Source organism: Drosophila obscura, unplaced genomic scaffold, assembly GCF_018151105.1.
Source record: "Drosophila obscura isolate BZ-5 IFL unplaced genomic scaffold, ASM1815110v1 contig_192, whole genome shotgun sequence".
NCBI classification, from domain to species: domain Eukaryota; kingdom Metazoa; phylum Arthropoda; class Insecta; order Diptera; family Drosophilidae; genus Drosophila; species Drosophila obscura.
In genome coordinates this window covers 1260993-1278301 of record NW_024542781.1, presented here as the reverse complement: position 1 = coordinate 1278301, position 17309 = coordinate 1260993, and the positions used below count along the sequence as shown (strand labels likewise).

General features: G+C 45.1%; 3 protein-coding genes across 5 annotated transcripts; all 3 read left to right on the top strand.

The window, feature by feature from the left end:
• Nucleotides 1-4943: 4943 nt before the first annotated feature.
• On the top strand, nucleotides 4944-9518 carry LOC111067700. 2 transcript variants are annotated; one of them, XR_005967857.1, is made up of 3 exons: nucleotides 4944-5102; nucleotides 5171-6854; nucleotides 6931-8099. XR_005967857.1 is itself a non-coding variant. In XM_022356961.2 (3 exons), exons 2-3 carry the CDS (start codon nucleotides 8180-8182, stop codon nucleotides 9469-9471), a joined length of 1224 nt encoding a protein of 407 aa, XP_022212653.2. In that variant the 5' UTR covers nucleotides 6710-6854; nucleotides 6931-8179; the 3' UTR covers nucleotides 9472-9518. The 2 variants fall into 2 exon arrangements, 1 of the variants encoding a protein (XP_022212653.2); XM_022356961.2 differs by lacking the exon at nucleotides 4944-5102 and adding an exon at nucleotides 8299-9518 and having other exon boundaries at nucleotides 6710-6854; nucleotides 6931-8230.
• Nucleotides 9519-9608: 90 nt separating this feature from the next.
• LOC121403752 lies at nucleotides 9609-13969 on the top strand. 2 transcript variants are annotated; one of them, XM_041593630.1, is made up of 2 exons: nucleotides 9609-9715; nucleotides 12926-13969. In XM_041593630.1, exons 1-2 carry the CDS (start codon nucleotides 9671-9673, stop codon nucleotides 13859-13861), a joined length of 981 nt encoding a protein of 326 aa, XP_041449564.1. In that variant the 5' UTR covers nucleotides 9609-9670; the 3' UTR covers nucleotides 13862-13969. The 2 variants fall into 2 exon arrangements, with proteins under 2 accessions (XP_041449564.1, XP_022212654.2); XM_022356962.2 differs by lacking the exon at nucleotides 9609-9715 and adding an exon at nucleotides 12724-12860.
• A 133-nt stretch (nucleotides 13970-14102) lies between these two features.
• Nucleotides 14103-14879, top strand: LOC111067703. Its single transcript, XM_022356967.2, has 2 exons — nucleotides 14103-14269; nucleotides 14344-14879. The coding sequence occupies exons 1-2, from the start codon at nucleotides 14225-14227 to the stop codon at nucleotides 14857-14859; spliced, it is 561 nt and encodes a 186-aa protein (XP_022212659.2). The 5' UTR covers nucleotides 14103-14224; the 3' UTR covers nucleotides 14860-14879.
• The last annotated feature ends 2430 nt before the right edge of the window (nucleotides 14880-17309 follow it).

The window sequence follows — 17309 nt, the reverse complement described above, 5'->3', positions numbered from 1 at the left end:
TGACAACAATGCAGTTTCGTCGTCCTCGTTTCGTTCTGCCGACGCTGCGGCTTCTTCTTCGTCGTCGTCGTCGTCGTCGTCTTCGTTGTCTTCTTCTGCTGCTGCTCTTTTCTTTTGCTCTTTCTGTTTCTGTTCTCTCTGTTCGTTTGCATGCTCAGCACAAAAACACAACTCTCTCTCTCTCTCTATCAGTCTCTTTCAAGTGGGTGGCTCTCTCTTCTCTATCCCTCTCTTTGCACCACTTGCAAATTGATTGCATTTCAATGAAGTTTCTGCGAGGCAGCTAAAAATAGCGTCGTGCGGGGGAAATCTCTAGCATGGGATGGGAGGCGGGCGGGCGCATTCCAAGTGCAACAGCAAACAACAACAACAGCGATTCCAAATGCCATCCATCTATCCATCTATTACAGAAAAACGGGTTCCGATCAGAAGCGTGCCGGCGGCGGCGTCTCTACATTGCTCTCCCAGTCGGTCGGTTGGTCGGTCGGTCGATCGGTCGGTTGGTCGTGCGTCTAACTGAAACCGAAATGACTCGATATTTTCCCCATCGATCGACTTGGGTCGACTGGGGCTGCTGGGGGTGTCCCCCAGGTTGAAATTGTGGCACACGTAACCCACCTGAACGGACAGCGAGAGCGGCCTGCAACTTGGGTAAATTTCAAGCGAACTGGCGGGGGCGTTACCCAAAGCCTGATACACGCCGAGGGGCGTATCGGGTTATTTGTAAGCATTTAAAGGATCATTAGATAATGCATGGGAAAGATCGTCAATCATTTGGCTAAGCAAATGATCGACCCATTATGGAAATGCCATAAGATGCCATGCCATAAGATACCTAATGGATTCTTGATGGAAAATTGTGTCTGTCTTCGGGAGGAGTTTCCAGGGTTTTTATGTAGCGAAAATCATTAACTAAATATTGAATTTTGGCCTTCATATTGCTCGTTTAAACCCCAAAGAATCACTTCCTAGATATGGTTTCGATTCAATGTTAAATTTCGTTGGAATAGTTAGATAATTATTATAATTGTTGGCCATGAATCATCCAGCCAGCAGCGAAATGATTCATCAGAGCGGACTACGAAAGTGCATCCAGCGATTCCCCATTTGCATTCCCTTGTGAAATGCTCGGTGTGGCTCGGTGTGGCAAGTCCCAAGGGGTCTCTAGGTAGGGCCCTAATTGCGGGCAGTGCCCGCGAGAGTAGAGAAGTACGACTCCGAGACTTGGGGGTTCTGGGGCCTCAGGTCGATCAACAGGTTTGCCTGCCAGCCGGGCCCGGGCCTGGGCCCTGGCCATTTACTACACGGCTTGATTTTTTCCCGCTATTCAAAGTGCCACCAGCTGAAATAAATTAATTGCTTAATTGTTGTTGCTGCTGCGGCGGCATTATTTGAGATGAAATTTGCTTTTAATTAAGAAACTCTCCACGAGGGAGGCGACTCTCCAACCTTCGGCTGTGTTGCCAGAGCGTGCGTGGGGGCGGAGGGGGGTTCCTCTCCGTAGCTGCAACTGTATCTGTATCTGTATCTGTGAGTGTTTCGTATCTATTTGTTTTATTAGACCAAAGTCGTGCACTTTGTTAACGAAAGCCTGGCTGGCTGACTGAGACTGAAACGCGTTCTGCGTGGGATTCTCTAAGACAAGTATATCGTCCGCTGTTTTTATTTTGTTTTGTTTTGTTACTTTTTTATTTGGGTTTTGGCCGATTCTAAAACTGGTTTTTCCCATCAAGGAGTCGGCCACCGCAACGAAATCGAATGGATGGTTGAATCATACAGAAACAGCAACAGCAAAGAGTTAAACAAAATTAAATTAAAAATTAAGAAATTTAGAATTGTATCCCTGTATCTCTGTGATTCATTTTATTTGGGATTTCCTCTTGAAATTCAAACGTTTTTTTCCTAACGCATTTAAGTGCTTGACCTGAATACCTCTCCAGGTGGCTGCAACTCAAGCTCCAGCTCCAGCGCCAGCTCCAGTGAAACTTCCCCAGGGAAAACTTTCAATGCAAAGAAGGAAACCAACCACTTTGCATCTCTCTCTCTCTCTATCCCACTCAGTTGGGGCTTGGTATTTCATAATCGAAACGAAAGCCGAGTGCTGCTGCTGCCTGTTGATGTTTCGAAATCTGTTACTCGCATTTCCTCAGACCAGACCACTGTTCGCTTCGCTTGGATCCTAACGCTACAGATACCAATGTATCCATGTATCTATGAATGTACGTTTCGATGTGTGTGTGAAGGTGGCTTTGCCCTTTTCTAAGTCTCGTCTAACGGGACCCAGGCCCCAGACGGATCCATCCCCACTCAAAGACGTCTTCGTCTTCGTCTTCTCCATCTCCATCTTTCTGTGCATTTTACTGTACCAGCATTTTTCTCACACTCCCCAAGCGGGCTCCACTTGGAACGCCAGCGGTAGTTTGTGGCTCCACAAAGAAAAGCTGATTCGACGGTGAAGTTGCGGGCTGCGTGGGGGGTGGGGGGAAAGGTGAAGAAGCGGCAGGAAGTGGCCAAAGGTTGGCTTAAGGTATACTCCGTGCAGAGAGCATGGATAGGGTTTTTCTTTTCCCCCAGATCTAGGGAGGATTTCGTTTTTTCATACAAAAATAAAGATATAAAAATAAATCAGCTAAAAATAAACTATATTCGATGACTATTGTAATGAGCGAACTTTCAGGGTATTTTTTATTTTTTTTTTTTTTTTTTTCTTTTTTTTTTACTTTTAATTTAAATTATTTGAATTTGTATGAGGCTGCTTTTCTAACAGTGAGCCTTGATTTTACCTATGTATATATGTATACATGCTGGGGTATATATGTATGTATATATTCATTATATAATATCAGCTAATTAGTGACCTCTCCGCAGCAACAATAATTTCAGCAGCACTCGTATTTCTGCTCCTCTCATGTCCATGGCTTTCAATCGAAAAAAAGAACAGAATTAAAGACAACAACAACAATCATAATTACGTGGCTAACCTTAAGAGTTGACACAAATCCGGGCTGGAGCCCGTTCCCAGCAATTAACTTCAAATGACACCAAATGCCACCGAGGCACGCCACGCCACGCCAGGGCCCCACAGTGCCACAGTGCCACAGTGCCACAGCAAGCAGTCGTTGAGTCGTTGAGGCGCCGCCCACCAGCACAGCCGCCAAGCCAAAGCCAAAGCCAAGCCAGGCCAAGCCATGAGGAATATCGCAAGTGAACGGCAACTTTGATGACGCCCACAAGGCGACAATAACGTTGTTGCTGTTGTTGTTGTAATTTGTACCATAGATGATGATGATCATCATCATCGATGCTGGGTATGGGCATGGGCATGGAGCATGGGAGCATGGGGCATGGGCCAGTTTGCGGTTTATTTGATCAGCATTCGAGCATTCCATTGATTTGTAAGAAAAGGGAAAATCGATTGAAGGAAAGAGACAGCGATAGAACGGAGGAAGTCTTACAGTGCTGTAATATTTTCTGCGAGATGTATCTCGCAGATACACAGAATCCATCCACACACATTCACATTCACACACTCCCCGTGAAGTGCAATTGAAATACTGTGTGAAATTTGTGCAGCTCCAAGCTTTGTCTGAGGTACAGTGATAGTCCGCTCAAGCGAACACCAACCAAATCCATCCAAAGGGTACACATACTTTTAGAGATCAGTGTGGCTCGTATAGGATCTAGGATGGAGCATCCACTGTGCAGCACAACCACATCTATTAGTACACGCTTTGCCTTGCCTTTGTGCCTCTTTTGTAGCCACTCCACTGTATTCCCCTGCCCACCACTGTACTCCCCTGCACTACCACTGTACTCTCCTCTTTCCCTTCACTGCCCTCCAGCCGCCCCTTCTGGGCCGCACTTTGATTCGTGGCTCATTCAATTCAAATACTTCGTGATTTCGTCAGCCCGATTTTGTTGCTGCCACTGCTGCTGCTGCTGCTGCTGCAGCGTATTCGAGGCCATTGAGAGAAGCAGTCATGGCAGCGGGGGGTCGGGGAAGATACATAGCTGAAAGTACGACTTTAGCTGCTCTTTGGCGATGCAGTTGGACGACGGCTACGACTACGACGACGACGGTGGCGTTTACTGTCAAGAGATTTGCAGTAGTTTTGAACCCTGTAATTGTAGAGATTCAAGGCGTATATTTGTTACATAAAAATCTATGCAACAGGCAGAAGAAATCGTTTCTGAACTCTTAACCGAGCATCGAATAATTAATAATTAATACTATAATAATTAATTTAATTCGATTGATTAGATTTAAAAATAAATAGCAATATATTTGTACACTTATGTTAGAATCAAAATAAAACCTAATATTTATTTTAAACATTATTGCTTAAAATTGAATGCAAGATTTTTGTGAGAAAAAAGTATAATAAATAAATAAAAATAAATAAAATATAAAATAAAATTGTTTGCCGTTCGCTTATGGGAAATTTCCACAACGAATCAACATCGCATGATGTCTGCTTCGACAACAGTGAGAGCGTGAAGTTTGTGGCTTCCCTACTAAGATTCTCAAGTGCCGGGTATCTCTGTGTCGAGACGCTCGACTATGTGTCGTTCTCTCTGGTTTCTGTTTTGGTTTGCTGCTTTGGGTGTCTGTGTGTGTGTGTTGTTGGTGTTGTGGCGTGATGACCTTGAGCCGCTCATTTCAGCCAAGTGGCTTTGTGTTGGCCAAGTGTCTGTCTGTCTGTCTTTATGTCTCTCCGAAGGTGTTACCCAGTTCCAGTTACTTTTGGCAGCTCTCCGCCGTGTGCATTCTATCTATTTCGCAATGAGAGACACGCAGAATGAGAGCGGGAAAGAGGGAATAAATGCGAGGAACACAGGGAGAAAGAGAGTATAGGAAATTGGGTGAGAAAAATCAATGCAGGCAATGAAACTTCTCTCAGCATGCCCTTCCATTTGATACTCAACTTCTTGACAGTATTTCTATATATAAATATATATGTTCCAATTTCAATGGAAATCTTAACTGGGAAACTCTTAGTATTTTAAATTGGCAGTGAAACCCCCAATGATTGCCTTTAATGTCGTTACAACAATCAAATGTTTGTTTGGTCTCTGCCCTGTGCATCGGCTGCCTGATCAGCGTAAGTATCCGCGGGAAGGAGCCCCCACCCACCATTTATGAACTCCTTTCTACCCCGAATAATTGCAGTTTATCAGAGCCGCGCCCATACTTCCAACTACATCTGATCCTGTCCAGTTGACGCCTCCTTCAACCACACTTTATCAGACTATTGCGGCTACTAGCCCACACCGGCTGCATCTTATTCCACAAACAAGGGCTGACGATGACTGGATCCCAACAGGATCGACATTTTATTCGCACAGCGCAACGAAAGTCCCAGTAAGGACCGCTTTTGCGGCATATATTATCTCAAACCTCACACAGATTGTACACTCGAAAACGCTCAGAGTCTGGCCTACACACGCCGAGCGTGTCAAGCTCGATCCCTTTTTAAGCTCAATCATTCAGAACTATGGAGCTGAGGCCACGACTGTTTTCAGGGCCATCCATCCGAGCTTTCGTTTTAGGCATCCAAAGAGACGCAAAGGCAATCTGACCCGGAACGCTTCGAGTTTCCTGGCAACCAGAACTCCGGGGCTGATGCCGGCCACAAAGGTTTTAAGACCAACCGATTCAATAAGCCCATCAGCAGCCAGATCTGATTCAAATATCGAAAAAGAAAACAAACACAAAAGGAAGAGTAAAAAGCGAGCGAAGGTTAGGGTCACGACGCCCCGTCCGAGCATTGGGGTTACGGATCCCGCCGAGACAGGGGAAATCGGAGTGCGTTCAGAAAACAGAAATCCAGGACTGGTGCTGCTGGGTGTTCGTGCGACCCGCAAAGCTCGACACCGCAGTACACCCTCAGGATCCAAATCAGATATTGATATCGAAGAAAAAGACGAAGACGAAGAGGAAAGACAAAAGAGTACAATGCGTTTGCGCGGAAGTAAGAATTCACGCAGAAAGCAGGCCGTAAACGGACATACAAAAAACCGTAATATTTCCATTCCCATGGAGCTTACGCTACCGTTGAAATATCTGGCCCGGGCGGGATATGGGGAATCCACGGAGGAACCATTTATACAGACCGAACCACCCGTATGGAAGGACACACGGTACCATTTCCAACACCAGAGTCGACAGGCCCGTCTCCGCTTGGATTCGAATCCCATGGTGGAATACTATCCCGATAATGAGAAGATGCGAGAAGTGTGCAGAGACCAGTCGACCATTATCGGAACGGATATTGTTACTGGCTATATTAAGCCACATATCTATCAGAAGCACTACGAGGAGAGAGTCCTTTACAATGAATTTCGGGAAAATTGGTATGACATAGCTCCCATTTTGTTAATGTGCCACCATCCTATAAATAGTCCAGTCGTTAAGTATTTGAGATGTGTCATTACCCGGCACAAGATGATGGAGTCCATGCTACCCAAATATCCCTACCACCAGGTCCAAGAAGCTCTACCATAAGCAGGGCTAAAGCTGCAACAGAGCAACAGAACACGCTGCCATTATGGGGATAGATGGACCCATCCATTCTCTTGTCTCTTTGCCCAAATACTTACACAATTACTCCATTTTGTAGTCTGTGAAAATCAAATAAAATCGATGCGGAACATCTCTCGGTCACTGCTCTCAGTGTGCCCTTCAATTTTTTACTTTTATTTATTGACATTATTTAAAGACTTGCTTCCATTTACAATTGAAATCGTAACAAGGAAGTCTCTTAGTATTTTAAATTGGCAGTGAAACCTCTAAGGATCGGCCCCAAATGTCGAGACATTTGGTCTCTGCCCTGTGCATCGGTTGCCTGATCAGCGTGAGTATCCGCAGGGAGGATGACCTCCATCATTACTGGGCGATACTCTACCTCTTTCTACCCCGAATAAATGCAGTTAATCAGTACCGTGCCCATACTTCCACCGTTCACATATCCTGACCAGTTGAAGCCTTACTTAAGCTCAGTCCATCGGCATACTACGGCAACGTTCCAGCCACTGGCAACCGCACACAAGGCACTGAAAACGGCCAACGCTTCCATTTCCAAACTCAATGCCACAACTCAAAGGCCTAGAGTATTGAGTGCAACAGGCGGCAAAGAAAGGACTGCTTTTCGGGCATATATTTCCACAAACCTCACACGGATTGTACATCCGAATACGCTGAAAGTCTGGCCCTCACACGCCGATCGTGCCAAGGTCGAGCCCTTCTTAAACGCAATCATTCAGAGTAGTGGAACTAAGTTCACGACTTCTTTCAGGACAATCCATCCGAGCGTTGTGGTTAAGAATCCACCTTCCAAATTTAGATCGATCAGAAACCAAGGGCTGATGCTGGCTCTTCGCCCAAGCACAATCGCACAAAATCTCAGTAGCCCATCAGCTGGCAGAAAGCAGCAGGAGGCAAAGGGACAGAAGAGGATCCGTAAAGTTCCCATTGAGCTTACACTACCGATGAAATATTTGGCCAGGGCGCGAACGGTGACGGATCAGTTTGTATATACCGACCCACCGGTGTGGAAGGACACGCGCTACCATTTCCAACACCAGAGTCGACAGCCCCGCATCCACGTGCAGTCGAATCCTTTGGTGGACTACTATCCCAATAAAGAGATGATGAGCACCGTGTGCGGCGACAGGTCAACCATTATCGGCACGGATATAGTCACAAACTACATTAAGCCGCATATCTACCAGAAGGCCTACGGCAAGAGAATTCTTTACAATAATATGAGAGCGAATGGCACATTGACTATGATGTTGATGTTCTGCCATCAGCCTAAAATTGTTCCTGTCAAAACGTTTCTGGAGTGCATCATTATGCGACACATGATGATGGAGTCCATGATACCCAAATATCCATACCATCAGGTCCAGCAAAAGTTATAGACGAAAACTGTTTCAGGCAGATAATCCACAGTGTCTGGGACAATGTAGTTCGGCTGATCATCTCGTATCTAGGGATTAGCATTGATTTTAGTACTAAGATCATCGTACACATTGCCCTTTCATTCCCCCCAATGGTATAGTCACATTTAAATATAAAATTCATAGTGCTACATGTATATGTTATATATTTATTTTTTATTTTTTTATTTTTTATTTCTCAAATTTCCCGTGAATACATTTATTAAGATACGCAAAAATGTACAAGATAATCGTGATGGTTTTCCTGTGCCTGTGTTGCTTTATTACCGTAAGTCGATCAAACCAAACGAGTTGGATAGTAAACCAAATTTCAAGCTATTCGAAATCCTCCCTCAGATGAAACCTTTGAATCGCCGTCATCATAAAATACGACCACCGAATATGTCGTACACTGTGGCTGGAAATCAAAGTGGATTCCTGGGCGATTATGACCTGGGACTAAGGGACCAGGGGAAGGATTCGATAAGTGCGGGTCGGGGCATTCGACTCTTTCAATATCCACCGCCAATGAACAATGACCCAGTGGCCAAGAGGGAGGACCCAACCACGAACGGACCAAAAACGGAGGAGACCACAAATTCCCGCCGTACCCCTCCTAGCACTAAGAACTATGTCCAGCTCTGGGGACTATCCGTGGATGATGAGGGGAAACTCAAGCCAAGGGCAAGAGACGGAGATGGGGGAAATCTAATCGAGCCTAAAGCTCAAGAGACGACAACTGGCGAAAAAGTTGAGAGGGAACCAGAGGACGACGAAGATGGAGTCCAGAGTGATGAAGAGGAAAATAGTGGAGATGCAGTATCAGGAAATGAGTTGAGAGAAGATACCACTAGCAAGGTCATGAAGCAGAAGATGAGAGCTGCAAAACCAGATCCAGACATAGAAACAGAAACAGTAGACGAAGAGGAACGAGATGATGACGACGATGAGAATGATAGCGAAGGAAGTCCAATGAAACCGGATGAAGAGTCTGAAGGAGGTGACAAAGCTGATTTGGGGAAATCAGATGAGAGGTTCGGCTTCAAGAACCTTCTCACATCGAAATCAAGGATAGGCCCTCGCGTTGGTGGCCGTGTACAGGATGCGGCATATGAAATCACCTATGCCAACAATTGGAAGGACACGCGCGTAGAGGAGTGGCGCAGTGCGCTGGCTCGTGCCGCCATCATGTCCGATCCCCTTGAGGACTACTATCCGTCGAATAAGAAAAATCTAAGCTCGGTGTGCAACCAAAAATCGTCAATAATGAATTTCCCAAAAGTCTTCAAGTGGCTGCACAAGATGATCCTAAATATCACATACCATCAGCGGCCCATTTATATCGAGCTGAGGCGGGAGCTCTACGAATTCGGCCAATCGGAGTTGTGCCACAAACTTACAATGAAGAAATGGCAGGATTATCAATACTGTGCCCTCATCCGCAATCAGCGGATGGATTACATGATCCCCCATTATCCGCTGCACCAAATCGGCTATCGTCTCCTGTTCAAGGCTCAGAGAGGCAAATAACTTTACATTTATTGTCTCTGACAAGCAAATAAAATCGATGCGGAATATTTCACCTCTTACCTCACAACACTCGCACTTTCCACTTATCACTTATCTCTAAAACTTTTTTGCGAGAGCAAACTGAGCAGTCCGGGAAGTATACTGCTTATACTTTTAGTACAACTTAGACAACAAAAGCAAATAACACTACACCCACACGATGAAGGTAAATTATCTAGTGTGCATGGCCATCGGATGCTTGAGCGTAAGTACCATCCCATATCGTTTTCCAAACCCTTCGATGCCACAAATTAAGTGTCCGCCAGGTGCATGCCTTGCCAGTGTCCTCCACTGAACTGAGCGAAGAACTCCACTCCTCCTCCAAATATCCTCATGACGAGTTGCTAACGAAGGCCAAGACTGATGCTGAAGATCAGGATGGTCAAAATATGCAAATGGCGGCTTATAGCTCTGGCTATGGTAGACTGGATAGGGAGACGGAGAAAATCAAACTTCGCATGTTTACCAAAATCCTTGGCACTACTGCACCAACCCAAGTGGAAAATACGTGGCCTAAACGCTCCGGGGTGCATGCTCTGCGCACCAAGCAGGAGCTCCACTTCTGGGCCAAGAATAAAACCACTAAAGCAGCTCCAAAAAGCAAAGATGATCAGATGGTGGTAGGTCGAGCTGGTGATGGTGCTGGTGCTGGAGACGGAGGAGGTAAGGAGACTGCTGCTCCTGATGCTAGAGCAGGCACAGAGATGACAATATCCCTGCCGCGTATGGTGACTGATCATATGGGTAATTGGGTATTCAATCCCTGGGGCGTCACCTTTGGGAAAGTTTGGGAGGATACTCGTTTTGCGTTCGATGGTCATCATTGGTTGCCATGGATCATGCAGGACTACGAAATAAAAGGCGACTATCGGCAGGAAACGCTTCATGGAACTGTGTGCCACGGCAAGTCGACCATCTACAACTATCCCAAAATATACAATTGGTTTCCAAAATATATCGATACGATTAAGCGCAGTCACCGCCCCGTCCTGTTGAATCTGAGGAGGGAGATATACACGGATGGCAGATCGGAGTCTTGCCACATTGCGGCATTGGACGATTGGTACGAGTACCAGCAGTGTGCCATATTGCGGAACATGCGTATGGATTATTTGGTACCCAATTATCCACTCCATCGTTGGTATAAATCAGAGTAGGCTGCAGTCCGTCTCTTTATCCCTGGTGCCACTTGACATTGATATTCCCACTGTATTGCGTCTGAAATAAAACTGCAAAATATTTGCTTTGTGTATAATATTCGATCAGTTTTTAATTTATTTTCTTTTTCTTTTTCTGGATTCTGGAATAAAAGGCAGGAGAAATACATAAAAAGTTTAAACCCAAATGTGCTTGTTTTCAAAAGAATCCTTAAATAAACGAGAATGAACGTGTGAGTCGCTAATGGGAACGCGACTCTACTTATACCCGTACTCAGATTTATGCATAATTTTAAAATATTTTAAATTTTACAGTTTTTTGCTACATCTGTCATCTACATCCAATGGTCATATAGTCTAGATATGGTCATTCTCTACGAATGCCTTTTTAGTTTTATCGTATCTTTAAAACTGTGCCTGCCACAGATTTTCGTACCGTGTGAGGGCTGGCCAAAATTTTGAAATACACTTGTAGCAGTGTGACGAAAATAGCAGTGTGATATATCATGAGTCTGGAAACAAAATTTGGTTGCTCTAGCTCTTATAGTCTCTGAGATCTAGGCGACTAACAAGACGGACGGACGGACGGACAGACGGACGGACAGACAGACTCGGCTATTGATGCTGATCTAGAACGTCGGACGCGATTCCTTCTCTACGTTGCACACATCAACTTTTACCACGAATACAATATACCCCTTAACTCTTTTTGAGTACGGTTATAAGAAACGCTGGCTCCTTTCCACACCGTTTGTTTTGGGCCGACTTTCCGACGACTATTCGTCATTCCGAACCAAACTGTACTATCTTACTATTATTACAAAAATAACGTTTTTTCCAATCATTTACAGTCCAAGTTTGGATGATTTTGGTTAATTTGAGTTTATTCTGGATTTTTTTTAGTGCCAAAATTGGTAATTTTGCTGGTCCACAACCGTTGAGCTTTGGTGCTAATATCGATACCTACCGACTAAATAAACTCCCTTCCAGTATCTCATGCCATTTTGAACCGATCTTCGACGTGCAAGCGTTTACGAATACAATCCTACTTTGAAGGTTCATTTGGGTGGTCTTCCTCTTCCTTCTGAGGCGGGAGGTCGGTCTACCGAGCATCAGTTTTCCTTTAGAAAGCCTTTAGAAAATTGTAGTCTTTTAGGACTTACTCAAACGAAACTTGGTGCTAATAATGCCAAAACTAAAAATATTTGACCGCAAAGTCAAAATGGCTGCCTTCTCAGTTTAAGTTTTTTTTTCGACATTTTTTACATTTTTAATTTTTGTTGAAACTTTTTGCTTTTTGAATTTGAAAACAAGTCATCAATTAACAGCTAATAAACGTATCTATGTAATAAAAATATTTCCCGACTGACTTAGATGTTTTTAAATTCGCGCCATCGGCTTAAAGTTAACTAATATTGTAGTAATATAAGTGGAGTACTGTAAATACTTAGAGAGACATCATTTAAATATTAAGGAGCGCGCGTAGGTATCGTTCACCAACTCGATACATGCAGTGGAGTTGCGAGTAGAATATATTAGAAGAATATGGTAGAAATAATATCGAGAGAGGAGGAAGGGGTGATGGTGATCGAGGCTGGACTTTTGGTTGGAATACGAGCGGCTGAAAACTCACGAAAGCGGAATAAAAAAAGATAAAACGAACTAATTTGTGCGGAGTTTTATAATTCTTGTACCCCCCTACAATATGAGTGTCAACATTTCATTGTCCGCTACTACTCGTATATGTATATCTGAAAACATTTTATGAAACTTGAAACCTTATACGTACCACACACAAACAACATCTGTACCCTGCCAGATTTCGCTGTGGCACATTCCCGTTTCATGGCTAATTTCAGGCTCAAGTTTAATCTTGAATTTATATGTATATATTTTTTTGCTTTTCCATTTAAGAAAATCGACTAACTTGACTTTTTGTAATGTCTGACAAAGAAATAAAATCGATGCGGATTTCTCACAGCACTCGCATTTTCCTCTTTCAAATCTTTGTAGCCTTTTTTCGAGAACAAACTGAGCAGCGCTGGAAATATACTGCTAATAATATCAGTATAACTGAGACGTCTCGTCTGGAGGGGCAGACAACAAAATACACTTGCAACAAAAAATAAATAATACTACACACAAACAATGAAGTTAAATTACCTAGTGTGCGTGGGTATCGGATGCTTGAGCGTAAGTAGCATCCCATATCGTTTTCCAATCACTTCGATGCCACAAATAAAGTGTCCGTCCGCCAGGTGATGACATTTATGGTGCATGCCTTGCCGGTTTCCTCCACTGAACTGGGCAAACATCCTCGTGACGAGCCGCCAAAGAAGCATATGACTATGACTGAAGGTAAAGATCAGGATGGGCAGAATATGCAAATGGCGGCTGATAGCTCTGTCCAGGGAAGACAGGAAAAGGAGCAGAACATGCAAATGGCGGCTGATAGCTCTGGCTATGGTAGACTGGATAAGGAGCCGGAGAAAATCAAACTTCGCATGTTTCCCAAAATCCTTGGCACTACTGCACCAACCCAAGTGGAAAATACGTGGCCAAAACGCTCAGGGGTGCATGCGCTGCGCACCAAGCAGGAGCTCAACTTCTGGGCCAAGGATAAAACCACTAAATCAGCTCCAAAAAGCAAAGATGATCAGTTGGTGGTAGGTCGAGCTGGTGATGGTGCTGGAGACGGAGGAGGTAAGAAGACTCCTGCTCCTAATGCTAGAGCAGGCACAGAGATGACAGTATCCGTGCCGCGTATGGTGACTGATCATATGGGTAATTGGGTATTCAATCCCTGGGGCGTCACCTTTGGGATAGTTTGGGAGGATACTCGTTTTGCGTTCGATGGTCATCATTGGTTGCCATGGATCATGCTGGACTACGAAATAGAAGGCAACTATCGGCAGGACAAGCTTCATGGAACTGTGTGCCAGGGCAAGTCGACCATCTACAACTATCCCAAAATATACAATTGGTTTCCACGATATATCGATACGAGCAAGCGCAATCACCGCAACGTCCTGTTGAATCTGAGGAGGGAGATATACACGGATGGCAGATCGGAGTCTTGCCACATTGCGGAATTGGACGATTGGTACGATTACCAGCATTGTGCCATATTGCGGAACATGCGTATGGATTATTTGGTACCCAATTATCCACTCCATCGTTGGTATAATACCTGATAGGGTGCAGTCCGTCTCTTTATCCCTGATGCCACTTGACATTGATATTCCCACTGTATTGCGTCTGAAATAAAACCCCAAAATATTTGTTTTGTGTACAATATTGGATCCGTTTGTAGTTTATTTTCTAACCTGCGATGGAATTTGTGTATGGGAAGACTTGACAAGGGTTTAGTCTTTAAATGTATTTTTACATAAATGTATATGTATAAGGACATAAAGCAATAATAGATAGATACGAATAATACTTCAATCTTTAGACCTTTGCTTAATATATCTGAACAAATTTTGTGAAACTCGAAACATTATACCACACACCAAAAACATTTATACAAACCACTGGGCAGCATTGTCCGGACGCACATGATGATAAATTATCTTGTCTTTGGTATTACCTGTCTAATCAGCGTAAGTTCATCTAACTTTTATTTGCTTCTTCGTTATCCAAAACTCTTCTTCTGCGCGTTGCGTGTGGGGATTAGGTAACGGCGTTTTTGTTCGTGGCGGAGGCAGCAAGTCTGCGAAATGTTCGTCCACGTCTAACCCTGTCAATGGCATCGCAGTCCAGGAGTGCCATGCAATCGATGCGGGAGTTTGCCCTGTATATGGGTCCCAAAGGGTTGGCTACTCCCGAGGAGTTGGCTCGACAGCGTGCAATGGATTTTCCCTTCGTATCCGCAGGACAACGCCAACTGTTGGCGGAGGATGAAGATTTGCCCTATGACCTGCGCAGTCAATTGCCAGAGTTCCAAGCGAAACAACAAAATGCTGGCCTTCGTCGTGTCATCAAGTGCAGAAGAAAGGCTGATGGATCAGTGGAGAGGGATGGGAATAGTGATGCTGACGGCTTTGGCAGTGATCCCTCAGACTTTGAGGGTTGTCATGCCTCAGATGACGATTTATCGGAGACTTCAGGTGCGGCATATTGCGATTTGATTGCGATTCGATATTTATTTTCAATCATATCGCTTGTCCCACTAGTCCCACTGCTATTTTAACTATTATAAATTCTGTTGAAGTACTATTTCTGGCGTACTGGCGTATTTTCTATGCGGCTCAGGCCTTCGTTTCAGGCCAAAAGAACGAAAAAAGTTCTCAATGCATTTGCATCGTTGGTTATTTCTTTGACCATTTTGTGCTGTCGCCGTTCATTGGTGTTTGCATTTTGGCGAAACTGTCACAACCGATGACCCAATTATGTGCTTGCGATTGGGGGTTGGGGCGTTGGGGCTCCACATTACAGACATACTAGTGTACGGGCTGCAAGGTATGCACGGATCTGTGTCTGTGTGTGTGTGTGTGTGTGTGGGGGGTTCACGTTTACTGAGTTAGCAAGAAGTGCCATACTGTGCCGTGCCGTGCCACTCTCAAATGTTGCAACTGCAGCGCTTCCATACACATCATTCGAGCGAAGCGATTTTTCATAAATAATTGGAGCAGTTTGCCAACGTAGCTCACGTTTTAGCTTCTTTTGTTTTGGGCAAGCCAAGGTAACACTTGGCCAAGGTAAGAACCAGCGACTCATACCGGCTCATTCAGCCTCAGAATCGAACAAAAACACCACCCAAAAATGTGGAAAATTCACCAAAAAAGAAAAATCTTTCACTGAGCGAGGCCTTATCGGAGTGGGAGGACAGAGTGGCAAGTCCTGCTGATAACGAAAAATCAATAGCCGATAAGCGTCCTGGTTATCACAGGACAGTGGCTTGTTATCTGTATCTTTGTATCTGCGTATCTGCCCAGGGGGTTGGTCCCAAAAGGGAAACACAATATTAATTACAATATTTAAATACATATATCCTGCCCCCGGCTATATCTCTCTCGACCAGAGGCCGCAATAAAATCAATAATTTACATGTGTATCGAAGGATCGAAGGAAATCGGAGGCCACTATTCCCCCCGCCTCCAGCTGCATTATCAGCGATTTGTTTGGGAGGGGCGTTGACCAGAGGCGGCTCTGCGGCTGCGGCTGCGGTTCTTCCATTTCGTTATCAGCGGCAAATGGGTATTTACCCATCGAGCAGCAGCAGCAGCAGCAGCAACAGCAAGTCTGGGACATTGTCCGACAATGACTTCAAAATCCTCCTGGACAGGGCGGAAGACCGCAGCAGCGGCTTATCACCATCGACCCGACGACGGAAGACGGACGACAGACGACAGACGATGGAGGACAGAGGACAGACAACACGCAGAATGGGGGGCTGGGCGTAAATAATACACAGCAAAAGGCAAAGGCAAAAGGCAGAGAGGCGGGGAGGCAGTTTCCTAGTTTTTCCTAGCCCTGAGGAAAACGCAGAAGAAAAACGTGCGATAGGCCAAGGGGCAAATAAAATAAAGAGAACACCAAGAAAAAGAGATGGAAAAAAAGAACCAAACAGAACAGAACAGAACAGAACAGAACAGAATAAAAGCAAAGTAAAGTAAAGTAAACCTTTGGCGCTGGCAAAGTGCATTCGCCTCGGAAGGGCAGTCAATGCCTGGAGGAGTCGGTCGGTCGCCTCTTGGCCTCTACAGCGTACAGTGGGATACCTCGCCTCGTATCATACAGTGGGGACAGTGGCATGGAGTGCACAAGTGATAAAGAGAGAGAGAGGAGGAGAGCAGAGAGAGAGAGAAGCCGCGTAGAATCCATTAGCAGTCGCAGGGAACTCCTTGCGGGAACGGAACGGGAACGGAGGGAGGCAGCAGCGAGCATGTGAATGGAAATGAAAATGGAAATGGATGGAAAATGGGTGCATATGGAGGCTACGCCAAGTGGCCAAGTCGCCAGCCACCGGGTGCATCCCGCGACTCTCCATTTTTCTCCTCTTTTTCTCCCACTCTTGCTGCGTAAGAAATACAAAAGGGTTCAATGCACGATTTCTTCTTGCTGCTCCTCCTCCTCCTCCTTCAGCTTCTCCCTCAGCGACTCTTGTGTGCGACTCGTTGCCATGGGAAAATCGCCGCAGGGAAATTTCCTCGGGCCTGGGCCAAATGACTCTCAGCAGGATCAACCCTCGCGTTCCCATTGCCCAATTACATTCAATTAAAAACTCAAACAGAATTCATGCCCTACAAAAAGCTGATTCTGCTGGTACTCTGCGCCAAAAGGATCGCCCGATTGTGCCCGACTGTGCCTGATTGCCTTAATTGAGGTCGAAAAGCGAATTCAATTTATAATTTCTTGCATTGAGCGAACGAAGGGAACACGCGTCAGGCTGCATGTCGCATAAGAATTGGAAATTATGCAGGATTCTGGGTATGCGTATGGGGGCAGGATCGATACGAGTACGAATATGTCTGGGATCTGGAATGATGGCACTGCTGCTGAGTGTTTGGGGGAAGGCACAGCAAGGGGATTGCCACTTAATTTCCCTCGACTTGCTGCTACTTTGTTGCATTTGCTGCATGCTCTATGAGGGTCTTAACTGTCCATTCGATCGTTCCAACTAATTATAAATAGCAACCG

Bases quoted from the DNA above. Each gene is read 5' to 3' on its own strand.
- LOC111067703 (XM_022356967.2), top strand. From the start codon at position 14,225: ATGATGATAAATTATCTTGTCTTTGGTATTACCTGTCTAATCAGC. The intron at 14,270-14,343 runs GTAAGTTCATCT...TGTGGGGATTAG, and splicing joins GTATTACCTGTCTAATCAGC to GTAACGGCGTTTTTGTTCGT.
- LOC111067700 (XM_022356961.2), top strand. From the start codon at position 8,180: ATGTACAAGATAATCGTGATGGTTTTCCTGTGCCTGTGTTGCTTTATT. The intron at 8,231-8,298 runs GTAAGTCGATCA...ATCCTCCCTCAG, and splicing joins GCCTGTGTTGCTTTATTACC to ATGAAACCTTTGAATCGCCG.
- LOC121403752 (XM_041593630.1), top strand. From the start codon at position 9,671: ATGAAGGTAAATTATCTAGTGTGCATGGCCATCGGATGCTTGAGC. The intron at 9,716-12,925 runs GTAAGTACCATC...TCCGTCCGCCAG, and splicing joins TGGCCATCGGATGCTTGAGC to GTGATGACATTTATGGTGCA.